Source organism: Oncorhynchus keta, chromosome 22, assembly GCF_023373465.1.
Source record: "Oncorhynchus keta strain PuntledgeMale-10-30-2019 chromosome 22, Oket_V2, whole genome shotgun sequence".
NCBI lineage: Eukaryota > Metazoa > Chordata > Actinopteri > Salmoniformes > Salmonidae > Oncorhynchus > Oncorhynchus keta.
In genome coordinates this window covers 21,577,151-21,595,355 of record NC_068442.1, presented here as the reverse complement: position 1 = coordinate 21,595,355, position 18,205 = coordinate 21,577,151, and the positions used below count along the sequence as shown (strand labels likewise).

At 43.2% G+C, this 18,205-nt stretch overlaps 1 protein-coding gene across 2 annotated transcripts; it reads right to left on the bottom strand.

Moving 5' to 3' along the window:
• Window positions 1–3,069: 3,069 nt before the first annotated feature.
• LOC118401174 (inosine-5'-monophosphate dehydrogenase 1b) lies at window positions 3,070–15,217 on the bottom strand. Of its 2 annotated transcripts, XM_035798464.2 has the most exons (16): window positions 14,576–15,217; window positions 13,504–13,602; window positions 12,676–12,724; window positions 8,224–8,325; window positions 7,922–7,996; window positions 7,523–7,729; window positions 7,288–7,375; window positions 6,954–7,153; window positions 6,781–6,871; window positions 6,567–6,662; window positions 6,291–6,434; window positions 6,002–6,146; window positions 5,746–5,889; window positions 5,556–5,639; window positions 5,252–5,348; window positions 3,070–3,218 (listed from the first exon to the last, which is right to left on the bottom strand). In XM_035798464.2, exons 1-15 carry the CDS (start codon window positions 14,815–14,817, stop codon window positions 5,264–5,266), a joined length of 1,851 nt encoding a protein of 616 aa, XP_035654357.2. In that variant the 5' UTR covers window positions 14,818–15,217; the 3' UTR covers window positions 3,070–3,218; window positions 5,252–5,263. The 2 variants fall into 2 exon arrangements, with proteins under 2 accessions (XP_035654357.2, XP_035654358.2); XM_035798465.2 differs by lacking the exon at window positions 5,252–5,348 and having other exon boundaries at window positions 3,082–3,218.
• Between the last annotated feature and the right edge of the window lie 2,988 nt (window positions 15,218–18,205).

The following is an 18,205-nucleotide window of genomic DNA, read 5'->3' as shown; positions in this document are numbered from 1 at the left end:
TTGACTCCATAATTCTTAAATTAAAGAAATTTGGAACCACCAAGACTCTTCCAAGCAAATGGGGGGGGGGTCACTCTGACCGAGCTCCAGAGTTAATCTGTGGAGTTGGGAGAACCTTTCAGAAGGACAACCATCTCTGCAGCACTTCATCAATTTTTTTTAATGTATTTTACCTTTAGTTATCAGGCCTTTATGGTAGAGTGGCTTTCAGACGGAAGCCACTCCTCAGTGAGTTTGCCAAAAAGGTACCTAAAGGACTCTCAGACCATGACAAACAAGATTCTCTAGTCTGATGAAACCAAGATTGAACTATTTGGCCTGAATGCCAAGCGGCATGTCTGGAGGAAACCTGGCACCATCCCTACGGTAGCACCATGCTGTGGGGATGTTTTTCAGCGGCAGAGACTGGGAGACTAGTCAGAATCAAGGGAAAGATTAGCCAAGCAATGTACAGAGAGATGCTTGATGAAAACCTGTTCCAGAGCACTCAGGACCTCAGACTGGGGCGAAGGTTCACCTTCCAACAGGACAATGACCCTAAGCACACAGCCAAGACAACGCAGAAGTGGCCCAGCCAGAGCCCGGACTTGAACCCAATCTAAAATCTCTGGATAGATCTGAAAATAGCTGTGCAGCAACGCTCTCCATCCAACCTGACAGAGCTTGAGAGTGAAAGAAGAATGAGAAAAACTCCCCAAATACAGATGTGCCAAGCATGTAGCGTCATGCGAAAGACACGGCTGAAATCGCTGCCAAAGGTGCTTCAACAAAGGTATTATTATTATTTTTTTTCTATATACAGTTGAAGTCGGAAGTTTACATACACTTAGGTTTGAGTCATTAAAACTCGTTTTTTTCAACCACTCCACCAAATTTCTTGTTAACAAACTATAGTTTTGGCAATTCAGTTAGGACGTCTACTTTGTGCATGACACAAGTTTTCCAACGATTGTTACCAGACAGACTATTTCACTGTATCACAATTCCAGTGGGTCAGAAGTTTACATACACTAAGTTGACTGTGCATTTAAAGAGCTTGGAAAATTCCAGAAAATGATGTCATGGCTTAACAAGCTTCTGATAAGCTAATTGACATCACTTGAGTCAATTGGAGGTGTACCTGTGGATGTATTTCAAGGCCTATCTTCAAACTCAGTGCCTCGTTGCTTGACATCATGGGAAAATCAAAAGAAATCAGCCAAGACCTCAATTTTTTCCCCAAATGCCTGAAGGTACCACGTTCATCTGTACAAATAATAGTACACAAGTATAAACACTATAGGACCACGCAGCCGTCATACCACTCAGGTCAGAAACGCGTTCTGTCTCCTAGAGATGAACGTACTTTGGTGCGAAAAGTGCAAATCAATTCCAGAACAACAGCAAAGGACCTTGTGAAGATGCTGGAGGAAACGGGTACAAAAGTATGTATATCCACAGTAAAACAAGTCCTATATTGACATACCCTGAAAGGCAGCTCAGCAAGGAAGAAGCCACTGCTCCAAAACCGCCATAAAAAAGCCAGAATACGGTTTGCAACTGCACATGGGGACAAAGATCGCACTTTTAGGAGAAATGTCCTCTGGTCTGATGAAACAATAATAGAACTGTTTGGCCATAATGACCATCGTTATGATTGGAGGAAAAAGGGGGAGGCTTGAAAGCCAAAGAACACCATCCCAACCATGAAGAACGGGGATGGCAGCCTCATGTTGTGGGGGTGCTTTGTTGCAGGAGGGACTGGTGCACTTCACAAAATAGATGGCATCATGAGTGAGGAAAATTGTGGATATATTGAAGCATCATCTCAAGACATCAGTCAGGAAGTTAAAGCTTGATCGCAAATGGGTCTTACAAATGGACAATGACCCCAAGCATACTTCCAAAGTTGTGGCAAAATGGCTTAAGGACAACAAAGTAATTGTATTGGAGTGGCCATCACAAAGCCCCGACTTCAATCCTATAGAAAATGTGTGGGCAGAACTGAAAAAGTGTGTGCGAGCAATTAGGCCTACAAACCTGACTCAGTTACACCAGCTCTTTCAGGAGGAATGGGCCAAAATTCACCCAACTTATTGGGGGAAGCTTGTGGAAAGCTACCCAAAACATTTGACCCAAGTTAAACAATTTAAAGGCAATGCTACCAAATACTAATTGAGTGTATATAAACTTCTGACCCACTGGGAATGTGATGAAAGAAATAAAAGCTGAAATAAATCACTCTACTATCATTCTGGCATTTCACTTACCTAAAACAGGGAATTTTTACTAGGATTAAATATCAGGAATTGTGGGCTATTGCATGTAGATTGATGAGAAAAAAAAACAATTTAATCCATTTTAGAATAAGGCTGTAACGCAACATAATGTGGAGAAAGTGAAGGGGTCTGAATATTTTCCGAATGCACTCAAATCCATCGTATCATATTATTAACACCACAGACTAGGCCAAAGTCACTGTACAATCACCCTGTCATCAGAAAACACAACATAACATGAATGAAAACACACAAATCTTAGTGAACTTCACACGAAAAAAATGTGTGGTTCTCTTTCTCTTTTTTTCTTTTCTTCAAACTGATGAGAATCCAATGAAAAACAGATTCCAGCACTATCACAGTATAGACTCCATGTGCAGTCTTAAGGCGCTGTGGTTATCCCTGATTGAAGGCTAACGCCTACCGTGGCTTTGGTCCTCTCTACAGTAGAGCCACACTAACAGACCTCTAGGCTATTCCATATGGTCATCAACACTACTGTACATTCAAATACATCTGAGACATAGGACCATGATCAACCAAAACTGGTATAAAGAGTTCCAGGGTACGTAAAGTAGTTCACAGTATTCACAGTTCTACATGCGCTACATACCTTATACAGCCTGATGGCTCTGTGCCATGACCCAGGTACATGTGACCATTGAACGTTAGTCCCTAGTCCCTGTAGATTATGTCATAAGATCAATCAAGTCAGAGGTGACTTTATGGTCCCTCAAAAGCATCTTACAACACAGAGAAAGAGAGAGATAGTGGGTGGGAGGAGAAGAGAGGAGTCAGCGGTCTTATGTATAACCAAAACGTTATGTGATGGTTGAATTGAGTAGTGGTTGTAGGTAGGTCACACGTTTCTGTTGTGCCTGGTGGCTGCTGGTGGGGGTACGCTGGGAGCTGCTCGTGTGCTTCTTCTCGCTCCTCCCTCAGTATAGCCGCTTCTCATAACTACAGGAGGACAATACACAGACAACAATCAGGAATGCAAGTCAAGTCTCATTGAAACTCATATTAGACTAGATATACTAGATTGAGGGTTTTATCAAGTTGTTAGGGCTTTAAAAAGTCCTTATCTGTACTTCTAACCCTGAGTCTTCCTGAAAACAAAAAAGATAAAGAGAAAATTGCAGTAGGAAAGGTTGTGAGCACAGGGAGAATGTACTTACATGGCACAAAATAATATCTATGATGAGAGCATGAGTAAGAGAAAGAGAGAAGACATTTTGACTTAACTTCCTTCAGTACTACTGTTATACTCAGGGGTAGGCAATTACAGTACATTGGGAAAGTATTCAGACCCTGACTTTTTCCACATTACAGACTTACTCTAAAATTGATAAAATTCTACAATCTACACACAATACCCCATAATGACAAAGCAAAAACAGGTTTTTAGAATTTTTTTAAATGTATAAAAAATATATATATATACAGTGCCTTGCGAAAGTATTCGGCCCCCTTGAACTTTGCGACCTTTTGCCACATTTCAGGCTTCAAACATAAAGATATAAAACTGTATACGGAGACTTGATTACACACAGGTGGATTGTATTTATCATCATTAGTCATTTAGGTAAACATTGGATCATTCAGAGATCCTCACTGAACTTCTGGAGAGTTTGCTGCACTGAAAGTAAAGGGGCTGAATAATTTTGCACGCCCAATTTTTCAGTTTTTGATTTGTTAAAAAAGTTTGAAATATCCAATAAATGTCATCCACTTCATGATTGTGTCCCACTTGTTGTTGATTCTTCACAAAAAAATACAGTTTTATATCTTTATGTTTGAAGCCTGAAATGTGGCAAAAGGTTGCAAAGTTCAAGGGGGCCGAATACTTTCGCAAGGCACTGTATATCACATTTACATAAGTATTCAGATGCTTTACTCAGTACTTTGTCGAAACACCTTTGGCAGCGATTAGCCTTGAGTCTTCTTGGGAATGACGCTACAAGCGTGGCACACCTGTATTTGGGGAGTTTCTCCCATTCTTCTCTACAGATCCTCTCAACCTCCATCAGGTTGGATGTCGAGCGTCGCTGCACAGTTATTTTCAGGTCTCTCCCAGCTCTGGCTGGGCCACTCGTGCTTTGTCTTGGCTGTGTGCTTAGGGTTGTTGTCCTATTGGAAGGTGCACCTTCACCCTAGTCTTAGGTCCTTAACGCTCTGGAACAGATTCTCATCAAGAATCTCTCTACTTTGCTCCGTTCCATCTTTCCCTCGATCCTGACTAGTCTCCCATTCCCTGCCACTGAATTTAAAAAACACAGCATGATGCAACCACCACCATGCTTCACCGTAGGGATGTTGCCAGGTTTCCTCAAGACGTGACGCTTGGCATTCAGGCCAAAGAGTTTAATCTTGGTTTCATCAGTCCAGAGAATCTTGTTGTCATAGTTTTTAGGTGCTTTTTTGGCAAACTCCAAGCAGGCTGTCATGTGCCATTTACTGAGGTGTGGCTTCTGTCTGGCCACTCTATCATAAAGGCCTGATTGGTGGAGTGCTGCAGAGATGGAGAAATGTCCAGAAGGACAACCATCTCCACAGAGGAACTCTGGTGCTCTGTCAGAGTGACCATCAGGTTTTTGGTCACCTCCCTGACCAAGGACTCCAATCAAGTTGTAGAAACATCTCAACGATCAATGGAAACAGGATGCACCTGAGCTCAATTTCAAGTCGCATAGCAAAGGGTCTGAATATTTATTTACATAAGTTATCTGTTTTACATTTTTAATACATTTGCAAAAATGTCTAAAAACCTATTTTCACTTTGTCATTATGGGTTATTTTGTGTAGATTGATGAGGTACATTTTAGAATAAGGCTGTAATGTGATACAATTTGGAAACCTGGAAGGGGTTTGAATACTTTCCAAATGCACTGTATATCCGCAAATGGCCAGTGTGGTTGCAGGATTAGGCCCCAGCTAAAGCGGTTACAATTCCAGCACAATAAATTAACCAATCATAGTCAAAACGTAATTACTTGCATCTGCTGTTACTGCTTTGGCTGGAGCGAAAGCCTGCACCCACAATGGACCTCGTATGGTAAGACTGCCAATCCCCGGTTTAAGTAGCAACTCCTAAACATGTAGTCAAGGAGATACGGACGCCACTGGTGAGAACAAACACACACACACACACACTACCACCCAGAGCAAAGTTAAAGTTAAAGGACACGTCGGACAGAACATGAGACAAAAGGACAGGTTAGTCGATCACAGAGAAGAGGAGCACAAGATCTATAAGGAATTCCAGAGGAAAGGATGTGTAAGCGATACCAGACTTACGAGTGCAGCCCGTGTACTCCCCCCTCGACCTGAGCTGACATGGTCCTCTTCTCAAACTTCAGCTCCCCAGAGTACATCATGGACCTGGAATAACATACAACAATACATCACAAAAAATGGAACAGACACACAGATCATATCAAAGAAGTGGAATACAATAACACAGTCTGACATCTTTTCATAGACAAACCGCAGTATGCAGAGGCTCTTGGCTCCGATGTCTTGGCAGCCATGTTGTATGCCAGCAATGAGATAGGGGGCAAATTTATGGATGGAGCCTTTATCCTGGACCGACCCTGACACACCCTGAGCCACCTTCACCTTGTCCCCCTCACTGTCGAGACACACACACACACACACATCCCCCTCACTGTGAAGTTACACACATCTCTCTCCTTAGCACTATTACTGAAAATAAACAAAACAATCTGTCTCCCTCTCTCGACCTGAAGTAGCGTTTCTGGCTGCTGCTGTTCTTCTCCATGGCGTCAAGGGAGCCCATCCCGCGATACTTCTTTAGTCGCACGCCGTCCGAGAAGAAATACTCCCCCGGGGCCTCCGTGGTAGCCGCGAGCAATGACCCCATCATCACTGAGGGCACAGAGGTCAGGTGTCAGAAGTGAAAGGAGGTAAAAGTCTGACCATCAATAGTAGCCTATGATGTGGATTTTCCTGTTTATGGAAAAAGGTTAAATATGCTGGGTGGGTTCAACACACACACACACACACACACACCTGTGGATGCCCCGAGAGCGAGAGCTTTGACCACGTGTCCAACGGTCTGGATGCCTCCGTCTGCGATGACAGGCACACCGAAACGCCTGGCATACTCTGCCACCTTGTACACTGATGTACCCTGGGGACGCCCACACGCCATCACTGGCACACAGCACAAAGCAACATGTCAGCAATTCACAAATAGTTTGTATTTTTAACTAAACAGTCAAACTTCTCTCCTCCCTCCCTCTCCTTCTCCCTCCCCATTTGCTATTCTGCTCTGTCTCTCCGTACCTTCCTGGGTGATGCAGATGGAGCCACAGCCCATCCCCACCCTCAGAGCATCCACACCCGCATCTATCAGATTCTTAGCCTGTGCTGCAGTCACCACTACAGAGAATGAAAATAGAGGATGGGGAGAAAGAGAGAGAGAGAGACAGCGAGTGAAAATGCAAGAGAGATTAACGTGAGAGGCATTGCTAGAGAAGGTAGAGGAGAGCAGACTCACCGTTTCCTCCCACCACCTGTAGTTCAGGGTATTTCTGTTTGATGTAGTTGATCATGTTGATCTGATAGACAGAGTTTCCCTGGGAGGAGTCCTACATGGTAAACAGACATGGGTTAGAGAGGAGTGGAACGCAAAAATACAATATTATAACCCAACTCCTTCCCCAGACCCACCAGCACCACCATGTCGACACCAGCCTGCATCAGCAGGTCCAGTCTGTACTTGTCCTCCTCTCTGGTTCCAATGGCAGCTCCACACAACAGCTGCTTCCTGGAGTCTTTAGAGGCCAGAGGGTAGTCTCTGTTCTTCTTCAGGTCTGTCCTCGCTATGATGGCCACCAGCTCATCACTGTCATTCACTATGGGCAGCTTACCTAAGAGAGACAGAGGACACAAAAGGAGAACTTCTCTAAAAATTATTTCATTTACCAAACAGAGATAGATATTTGATCATGTCCTGTCTGAGTAAAGAGTCTCTACAGAACATTGTGTTACTACCATATGGTACCTTTCTTGCTGCGCTGCAGGATATCGTTGGCTTCTTTCAGTGTTACACCAGCTGGTGCAACCACTAAATCTTCCCTCTTTGTCATGGCCTGCAAGAATCAACCATACATTTAAACCTCACAGGAATAGTATTCAATACAACAAGTCACCCAGTTAACAATACATGTGTTGACAATTGTAATGACTGTATGTCCAAACAAACATGTCATTCAAACATGTCAAGCACAAACACACACCTCTTCCAGGGGTTTGTCATGGTCTTTCTCGGAAAGGAAGTCGATGTCTCGGGAGGTGACGATACCCACCAGCTTGCTTCCCATCTTTCCCGTCTCTGTGACGGGGATGCCAGAGAAGCCGTGGCGGACCTTGGCTTCGAACACATCTCCCACCGTGTGGTGAGGACTCATTACCACCGGGTCTGTGATGAAACCCTGCTCAAATTTCTGACCACAAATAAATAATGTAAGAAACATTATTCAGCAAATGTACCAGGAGGTTTGAGTGTATTCACACACTGTTACATTGTCACAATGTAATTTGACATGAGACTTTATACTGTTGATGTAGTGGTATATCAATATATTTGTAAATCAATATATATCTGTAGGTTGTCCAACCGCTAGCCTCCATCTTACCTTGACCAAGCGGACCTCGTTGGCTTGGAACTCTGGAGTACAGTTATGGTGCATGATCCCGATCCCGCCCATGAGCTACGACACACAGTGAACTGACCAATCAGGGTTAGCCAAACAAGATGTTTGCCCAATAAGACTTCAATATACCAGAGTCCAGGTATTATCACACATTTTTGGGGAGCGCAATACATAAAAACCCACAACCAAAAATACCACTAGTGTATGAAGTGTTGTGACAGATTTGTGGCCTTGTCTTATTGGTGTTGGCTGGGTGAGAAGGTGAGGAGTGGCTCTATACTCACAGCCATAGCGATGGCCATGGAGGACTCAGTGACTGTATCCATGGGAGATGAGATTAGAGGGGTCTTCAGGGTGATCTTCCTGGTCAGAGCTGAAGTCAGGTCCTGGGAACAGGAAGTAGACGTCACACTAATATCACATTACAGTGATGGAAAAAAACGTAACTACAAAAATAATACCACCCTCTCAACCAAATATCTGTGACTGAGGCAAGACCAATCAGAACATGCAATACCTCATTGCCATTAGGTGGCACCATGGACATGAGCTGTCCCTGTTAAATCCTGATTATAGTCAAATACCACAGGGGATATACCCTTCTGGCAGTAAAGAACAAACAAGCTAAAAACACCAGCACCTGTAGCCTACTAAAGCAATTACACAGGACATGAATCTGACTCGCAGCCATGAGGGACTGGTGTTGTTGTTCTCATCAGTGTTGTTCAAATCAAATTCTATTGGTCGAGAACACATATTTTGCAGATGTTATTGCAAGTGTAGAGAAAATTCTTATGTTCCTAGCTCCAACAGAGCAGTACAAAACAATACACACAAATCCCCCCCCAAAATAAATAAAGGATTTAAGAAATATAGAAATATTAGAACGAGCAATGTCAGAGTCCGGAATGTAAGTATATACGCATATGATGGTGTGTATAAACAGTATGGACAGTATATGAATAGAAAAGGTGTGTACAGCAGTTATATAGATTGAGCCTTCATTAGAATACAGTATATACATATGAAGTGGGTAAAACAGTATGTAAATCTTATTAAAAAGTGACTGGGCAGAGGCCAGCTAGTGGTGACTATTTAACAGTGTCCTGGAGATAAACTGTTTTTCAGTCTCTTCTAGATGGTAGCGGGGTGAACATGCCGTCGCCCTGGTGGCTGGGGTACTTGATGAATAATTTTGCACGCCCAATTTTTCAGTTTTTGATTTGTTAAAAAAGTTTGAAATATCCAATAAATGTCGTTCCACTTCATGATTGTGTCCCACTTGTTGATTCTTCACAAAAAAAATACAGTTTTATATCTTTATGTTTGAAGCCTGAAATGTGGCAAAAGGTCGCAAAGTTCAAGGGGGCCGAATACTTTCGCAAGGCACTGTAACTCTGCAATGTTGGGTTGTATTGGAAAGAGTCTCAGTATTATATCATTTTCCACACATAGTCTGTGCCTGTATTTAGTTTTTCATGCTAGTGAGGGCCGAGAATCCACTCTCACATAAGTATGTGGTTGCAAAGGGCATCAGTATCTTAACAGCGCGATTTGCCAAGGCAGGATACTCTGAGCGCAGCCCAATCCAGAAATCTGGCAGTGGCTTCTGACTAAATTCAATTTTCATAGAACCGCTTGTTGCAATTTCAATGAGGCTCGCATTCAGATATCGGTAAGTGGACTGGAGGCAGGGCATGAAAGGTAAAACAAATCCAGTTGTTTGTGTCATCCGTTTAGGGAAAGTACCTGCCTAATTGCGCACCAAACTCACTCAGGTGCTTCGCTACATCACATGACATTGTCCTTAAGCTTGAGTTCATTTGCACACAAAAAAAAAATCATACAATGGTGGAAAGACCTGTGAGTTGTCCTTGTTAATCATTGCACATTGAGTAGCATATTGAATATAGTTGTGGAGAGTCCCTGTAATCCTAGATTCAGATCATTCAGTTGAGAAAAAACATCACCCAGATGGCCAGTTGTGTGAGAAACTTGTTATCATGCATGGGGTCAGACGAGCGAAAATTATGGTCAGTAAAGAACTTGAAGCTCATTTCTCAATTTAAAAAAAAAAAAACGTGTCAATACTTTGCCCTTGATAACCAGCACACTTCTTATGTTGTAAAAGCGTTACATGATCGCTGCCCATATCATTGCATAGTGCAGAAAATATATTAGAGTTCAGGGGCCTTGCTTTAATTAACAAAGTTAACCATTTTCACTGTAGTGTCCAAAACATCTTTCAAGCTGTCAGGTATTCCTTTGGCAGCAAGAGCCTCTCGGTGCTGGTGAATGCTGCAGTGGCATCGAGAGCAACTGCTTGCACGCTCGTTACCACTCCACTATGTCTCCCTGTCATGGCTTTTGCGCCATCAGTACAGATACCAACACATCTTGACTACCAAAGTTCAATTAATGTCACAAAGCTGTCCAGTACTTTAAAAAATATCCTCTTAATTGACCCCCCATAAATGTCTTCCTTAATTGACCCCCCATAAATGTAACGAACATATACCAGGAGCTGTGCCAGGCCCGCCACGTCTGTTGACTCATCCAGCTGTAACGCATAGATTTCACTGGCTTGTATGCAAAGCAGTAATTGTTTTTCAAAACATCTCCTGCCATGTCACTGATGCGTTATGAAACAGTGTTGTTTGATGAAGGAATTGTCTGTATAGTTTTTTTAGCCTTTCCCCCAGCATTATCCCAGCCATATCCGTGGCAGCAGGAAGAATTAAGTCCTCCACGGTAGTATGGGGCATGCCTGTCCTAGCCACTCGGTAGCTCACCATATAAAATGCTTCCAGCCCTTTCTTATTAATGGTATCTGTTGCTTTTATTCATGTCTTACTACTCAAATTCTTAATTCTCGCTCAAAATCTCCCACGGCTTGTCTTTGAAATTGGCATGTTTTGCTTCTAAAAGTCTGTGCAAGAGTGAAGGTTTCATCGAGTTATGAGATACTTTTGCACATATAACACACTGTGGCTAAGGAAAGGCACTACTCCCAATATAAGTGAACCACAAATCAATGTAGTTCTCATCATATTTGCGCCTCTTCGATGGTCCAACGTCTCTGTCTGTTGTTCAGTGCTTTCCCGGGTAAGTGGGCAGTAGCTCTTTGACAGTTGTGAATCTGATGCAGCCAGTGTCCATGCTAGCTGGGATAACAACAAATGTAGAATTACTGATGCTAGCATTGGATGTGCTCGTGGAAGCAGAACAACTTGTGTTGTCGACAGGTGTAGGTGTAGTACTGCTGGTAGTAGCAGTACTACCAATAGAGCTGGTATGTGTCTTTATGGACGCGGGCCATACTTTTTTTAACCATTTATAATTTTTCGAGTGAACGGAATGAGCAGCAGCTACGTTTGGCTACATATGAACCGTTAGTGGAATCCCCATGAGAGAGTAACGGTTAATGTGATTGGATGTTAATTATTTGACTAGGCTACCTGTATTTGGCATTGTCTTTGTTATTTTTGGCAGTGAAATGAGGCTACTCAGGTGAGAGAAAAAAACAACTTAAAAAAAAAAAGTGAATCACCCCGACGGCATTGTGCGTACCCCTGGGGAATACCTGTCCTAGAGGGCAGGCAGTGTACCCCCGGTGTACCGTTGGGCTGACCGCATCACTGTCTGGAGAGCCATGCGGTTGCGGACGGTGCAGTTGCCGTACCACACGGTGATACAGTCTGACAGGATGCTGAGGGTCTTAGAGGACTAAAGACTAATTTCTTCAGCTTCCTGAGGTTGAAAAGGCACTGTTGCACCTTTTTCACCACACTGTTAGTGTGGATGGATCATGTCAGGTTGTCAGTTATGTGCACACCAAGGAACTTCAATCTTTTCACCCTTTCCACTGCGGCCCTGTCGATGTGGGTGTGCTCCCTCTGTGGTCTCCTGAAATCCAAGATCAGTTTGTTCATTTTGTTGAAGTTGAGGGAGAGGTTATTTCCTCGCACCACTCCACCAGGGTCCTCACCTCCTCCCTGTAGGCTGTAATCAGGCTACTACTGTTGTGTCGTCTGCAAACTTGAGGGTTAACACACTTAAATGTCTAAATCACGTCGGCCACGGAGAACGAGAGCTTACAGTCGTCGTGAGCGACGGCACTGTGTTATCCTTGATTGTGTTTAACCTGTCCGGGAGCAAGGCGTCGGGGTCCGCGACGTGGCTTGTTTTCCCTTCATAATCCGTGATTGTCTGGAGTCTCTACAAAATAGAATTGCAACTCTACTTTACCTCTGTACTGACATTTTGTCTGGTTGATTTCCTTACTGAGGGAATAGCTGGGATGTTTGTACTCGTCCATGTTCCCAGTTACCTTAACGTAGTAAAATGTGGTGGTTCGCTCTTTCAGTTTTGCACGGATGCTGCCATCTATCCACGGTGTGTGTGTGTGTGTGCGCGCGTGTGTGTTTTGCCCTGGGCATGTTTGCACAGGCACAGAATCCCTTTGAGGTCTCAAGTGTGTGTGTGTGTGTGTGTGTGTGTGTACACGTTATTCAACTGAGAGAAACACTCAGCAACCTCCAGTCCTCAGAGAGACAGAGGACCACATGAGAGAAGTTGCTGCACACACACAACTTCTATGTACGTCTGGTTATGATATCATATGTATTTGTATGTTCCAGACAACAGCAATGGAGTTGACTAAAGCTGTAGCACGGCTATAATATTGTATATGTAGCTTTGTTGTTATTAGCAATGAAAAGGTCAAACAAACTCACCACGTCATCAGAGTTAAAGTCTATGAAACCAGGAAGAATCAGGAAATCACTGTAAAAAGAGAGGGAGGGGAGAGAGAGAGAAAACATTGTACGGTCAGACACAAGTCATTTTGCCAAACAGTGAGAAAACTGATTATTGAATTCTCCCCACTCCTTGCCTCCCATCAACAGTCCTCTGTCTGAACCCTAACCCCTGGCCAGCACAGCATCACATCCCTACACCCTTAACCACTCTGCATATCACACATACACCCTCACACAGTGTGCATTGGAGATAAAGCCTCTTTATAATGCTCCCACTGTACTGGATGTGACGATTTGATTATCTCTCTGTGTTGACCTCCATTAGGGCTGATAACACTATTGTGCTCATTCTAATTTTAAAGTAAGGATGCATAATGATCCTTATTCTACTGTTCTGGTCTCACCATATCATCTCAGCAGTCAGTGAGTGTTTGTTTTTACTCTTGGGGCAGCAACATGATGTCTGGCTCTGAAGTTTGCCAAATTATATGACCACAACAGTCAACCTGGCGGCAGGGTCTTATACATGCGTTTCAGAGCTCTCTGAGTTATCGGGAACTGTGAGCACATCTGTTATACTTCTGTAGTTGCCACATAAGTAAACAATTCAGCAATCAGCAACAACGCGGTTTCAGCACCGCTGTCATAGATAGCGCCACGCACCTGTTGTGTGTGGCTACAGGCTGAAGGCCTCTTCATGGACTCCCTCTTTCAGAACTTTAAATTGCACAATTATAGCAATTTCAATCAATATCATTGGAAATGCTGCTCTCTAACTCTGGTAGAATGTATACAAAATATTACTTGTATGTGAGTCCGTCCCCGACAGAGAAGAGCTGCTGAGCCGTGAGTCCATCTTCAGGCACGTACCCTGTCCCTCCACTGATCAGATAGTCAGCCATGCTGAAACACACACACACACACACACACTTACATTCTTTCCTCTCTCCCATATACTGTCCATAGGCATAAATAACCCTGTTGACCATAATGGAGGCGAAGAGCTTCTAGAATCTACTCTAATGCAGGATTTGTAGTTTTCACCCTGCAGATTAAACATGGACATATTTAATGATGTAATCCCCCATAATACCGCATCTCCATGTTTCATCTCCATGCCTGTTTGTAAAAATTCAAAGAGCGCCTGGGTAGAATACATGATCGTATGTAAACTACATTTTCTGTTGTTGTTGCTCAACAGTTTATCCACCTTTGCGTAAAAATGCATTGAAAGTATAAGGAGCGTTACTTTTTTCACTGCGACAAGCGGTCAGAGTTTACCCACCTATTTTTCTTTTAACCACATCACTGATGTGGCGAGCTGGCTGTAACCTACCATTTCTTGTTTTTACGTGATACAAGGGAATACACTGAATGTAGTGGTCTTTCTTCAGCACCTTATGATTATGGATGGATGTAGGACAACATCACAAGTTTACCTTCAGTGTGGTTGTTTACCTCTTGGTTACATAAATACGTTGGCTCTGTAGTCTGGATGTGTTGGCCAACCTACAGACTCTATAACCCTGTCAATGGAAACTCAGTCTGTGTGATGGTCATGCAGCAGGTAAGAAGCTTTAGTTACATCACTGTCTCTTGGGTAGCAGCTAACTAGGATTTATAAAGCTCACCACCTCAATGAAAAAACCTTGACTGGCAGATTAATATTTTGGCAGTTACTGTAGTTCATGTGGATGAAAGCCAGTAATTCACTAGACTAGTGGCTTCTGGGACCCTGTAAGGGCTTCGTTCCTGATTGTTAGGGCAATTGAAGGTTAGCTGATTATGACTGGCACAGTATAGCGGTTTTGTTTCTCACCTGTGTGTGTGTGTGTGTGTGTGTGTGTGTGTGTGTGTGTGTGTGTGTGTGACTCACCTCTCAGGTTCATATCCGGCTTGGATGCGTGTGGCGCTGTATCTCTGCGCGGCTGTCTCGTGGCCGTGAGGGTTGGTGTGTGTGTAGGCTCCATGGGTGTTGGCGTTGGGGTGATTGTGTTCCCCTTCGAGGGGCAAGAGACGCGGCCTAGCGGGCTCAGTATCACCAACGATACGGCGGTAGTCGATCTGGTAGGTGTCACGCTCACCTTCACCAAACCGGTCGTAGCCTTGACCCTCCATCCCAGAGAAATCCAGAGGAAACCGAAGCCTCTCGCACACTTAAGGCCACACTCACGTCTCAAATGCACATTCAATGCCTGACAACTACAATGAGTCACACACCTGACATGTCACACACACATCTGCACATCAAATGCCACAAGAAAACTCTTCCCCAGTGTGTGTTATTTCTCTAACACACAGCTGACACAGAGTGGTCTGTGTCACACTCGTTATAAGAAATACACAGACACACACTCTCACTGCTGTGTCTTATCTCTTATGACGATATCAGTAGGACAAATTGAAATCATCCGGTCTCTGTCTTTGGGGTATTCTCCTGTCTTCTAGCTTCTCTGCAGATACAGTGCATGGGAGTTGAGGCCTGAGATAGAATGACAGTTCCCTCTCTCTCTCAGTCAGACAGAAGAAGGGTGGGTCACGTTGCAGGCTCAGAAGGCCTTTGAGGAGGACCCGATTTTAGAGAGCCGAGCTGGAGCTGAAGTCCCAGGTCCTGGGTGAGGCTGAGTGAGTGTCACCTAGATGTCCCCTGGATGTTCCCCGGCCTCAGGCAGTGAGGTGAGCCCCAACAAGGAGTGAGGAGAGGATGCTGTGAGGGTAGAGCACCCCCCCTGAGTCCTGGAGAGCCCTGGGAGCTGAGCTAGTGGAAGTGTGAGAGACAAAGAGCAGTTTGATTCTGAGTCTACCAGACTCTTTTTCCTCCACTCTCCTCTCTTGTCTTAGCTCTGTTTGTGACTGTAGCAGACGTCAGTCCTACAAAGAGGATTGAGGGAATTAAAGCAGGAGGGGGCAACTAGGTGGAGTGGAGGGAGGAGAGAGGGAGTGAGAGTGGAGTGATAGAGGGGGCGGAGGGAACGGTTGGGGGTGGCGAGATGACACACTTTCCCTTCCCAGTATCGCCATGGTGAGGGGAGTGTGTGTTACTAGTCTCTGACAGCTTTGTGTAGGCAGGTTAGCTAAACTAAACTCTGTGCTGCTCTGAACCCATTGACTGAGCAGAGGGTGACTGGGTTGCTAGGGACGCTCTCAGGAACATCATCTGCAGATGACTGCTTGTGACAAGTACTGAGGGATTGGACCTAAAAAGCCTCTTCAATACTCACTTACAGTCTCTCTCTCTCTCTTGTATACTCTCTTTCTGTATGCCCTGTAGGGGAGAGTGGGGTAAATTGAGCCAAAAGGGTAAATTTAGAAAACCATAAACAAAATTAATCATTTGACCAAATATTTAGGAAGAGGTCATCATTTCCTCAGTCTCTATTAGCTTCAATATGAGGCCCTAAACCTAGCATGAAAGTGCATCCTTATAGCTGTTTGGGCTAATATAGTCCAAGTGTAAGTTGGGTAAGTTGAGCCAATGGCAAATTGAGCAAATTGAAGTGTTTTCTTCCCAGGGGTAACACAAGGCATTATGGCTGGGATATGAGGTAACATCAGGGCCTGGCCTATGTTAAAAGTGTTGTTGTTTTTTTTAAAGGTGTTTTGTTAGGTGTTAAACCTGTCACACCGGTGTTAAAAGATGATTAAAATTATTAAAAGACAAAAAATATATATAGTGTTTGGGAAATAAAGATAGACATGGTTTTAAAAAGGTAGTGGTAATATTTCATTCAGTACAGAACTGTGTAGGCGGCTTAACTTACCCTGTAGTTCTTGAAAACCCTATGCGGCATTCTGCTTTCTCGCTACAGGTCTCAGCTGTTAGCGTCGCCCACGACTGCCTCATGTGAACTACAATCCCGACGCTGTGTTTTAACGTTTAGAAACATAAATAATCATCGCTTGCGATGCAGCTTTTGAAACATATGGCCCATATCTTTCATCCGGAGAAATAATCATTCAAATAAAAAAGATACCCTTACTGTAGCAGTTTTTGCACAGACCCATTCATCTATGGGTGCCTCCATCTAAGGAAACTACACTTCCCAAGTTACGCTTACACACAGGTGTTCAGAGCAAGCTAGTTAAGTAATTAGCACAGGTGGTCGTCTGTTTTCCATAAACAAGCACTGTAACATGGAGATATGGCTGTTTTGAAACACTAACCCTATCAAGAATTGTATCAATTTAACCTTATTTTCTTTAATGCTGATATGTAAGATAAGGTGCTTCCAAAACTGCACTGCAAGCGATACATGTTAATATTCATACAGAGCGTCAGGGATCTCGAACAAAACTCCCCCCTATAGTAGATGTCTTCATCCAATGACTAACATTGTATGTATAGTAGATCCCCACAGTGGAGGTATGATAATACCCATAAAACCTAGCAGTCAAACAAGGAAATGGTTCCAATTGTTTTTCCACCATTCATTTTTCCATAGGGGATTTTAGAAACACTAAAAATAAGGGCTGTGTTTCATGTAGGCTTACCCTGGCATGACGTTTTTATAACCATAGAAGTCTCTATTGGACAAGGTGACTTTCATCAATATATTTGGCTCTATTCACTCTTAGATTTGAAAATGGTAATTAGCATCAAAGTACACATCCAAAACTACAAATCCCTGCAAGTCATTTGTAGCTGACACGTTTGTTAACAGGTATTGTGTCCATATAAACTTGCACAAGAAAGTTTACACAATTGTCCATTTAAAGAAATGTAGCCAATTTATTCACTACTACATTTAGTTAGTTAATACAGAGATTCTTACCTTTGCCTCGATTCGGCAGTCTCGTCCAGATCATCATGGCATTTGTAGCTCTTTGTGATAGCCGCATTAGCAGCTAATTAGTCTTTCATTTGGGGGGGGTGTTAAATAACAGCGAATATATTGATAAAAGTCACCTTGTCCCAGAGAGATTTACACAGTTATCAAAAAGTCACACCAGGGTAAGCCTTTATCCAAAATCCCCTATGGGAAAAACAATTGGAACCATTTTACTGTTTGACCACTAGGTTTTATGGGTATTATGACTCATACTGTGGTAGTTAGTATAATGGAACTGAGAGTCACGATAAGGGCTAAACTTACCCTATACCCGGGGCAAGTTGTGCCAAGAGACCACTTTTTTTGGGACAAGCTATGTTTTCAAATCTGTTGTTTACATGGATTTGGATTATTTTCAGGGATATACAACATTGTTAAATATACATAGATATCTTTGTTAGTAAGAATACTATATTTCCCTTGACGGAGTGATGCTGAATGTAAAAATTGGCTTGGCTTACCCCACTATCACCTAATTACGCTACAATATTTGTATGTGACCAATACCATTTTATTTGGTAGCCTGAAGCCTCTCTATTCGAATCAACAACTTTGTATTTTCTATTCCCATTGTCCATATTGAAAAAAATAAATGAATATGTTATTCTCTGGATGTATGCCTATCTGTATTCCACATGTCAAAAATGCATGTTTGTTTTACATAAAACATGCCACAA

What these genes read in the sequence shown, in the direction of transcription:
- LOC118401174 (XM_035798464.2), bottom strand. Translation starts at nt 14,817, where the DNA reads ATGGAGGGTCAAGGCTACGACCGGTTTGGTGAAGGTGAGCGTGACACC. An exon ending in CCATGGCCATCGCTATGGCT is followed by an intron (nt 7,997 to 8,223) that starts GTGAGTATAGAG and finishes TGTGTGTCGTAG; the next exon opens with CTCATGGGCGGGATCGGGAT. An exon ending in CCTGCAGCGCAGCAAGAAAG is followed by an intron (nt 7,154 to 7,287) that starts GTACCATATGGT and finishes TGTCTCTCTTAG; the next exon opens with GTAAGCTGCCCATAGTGAAT.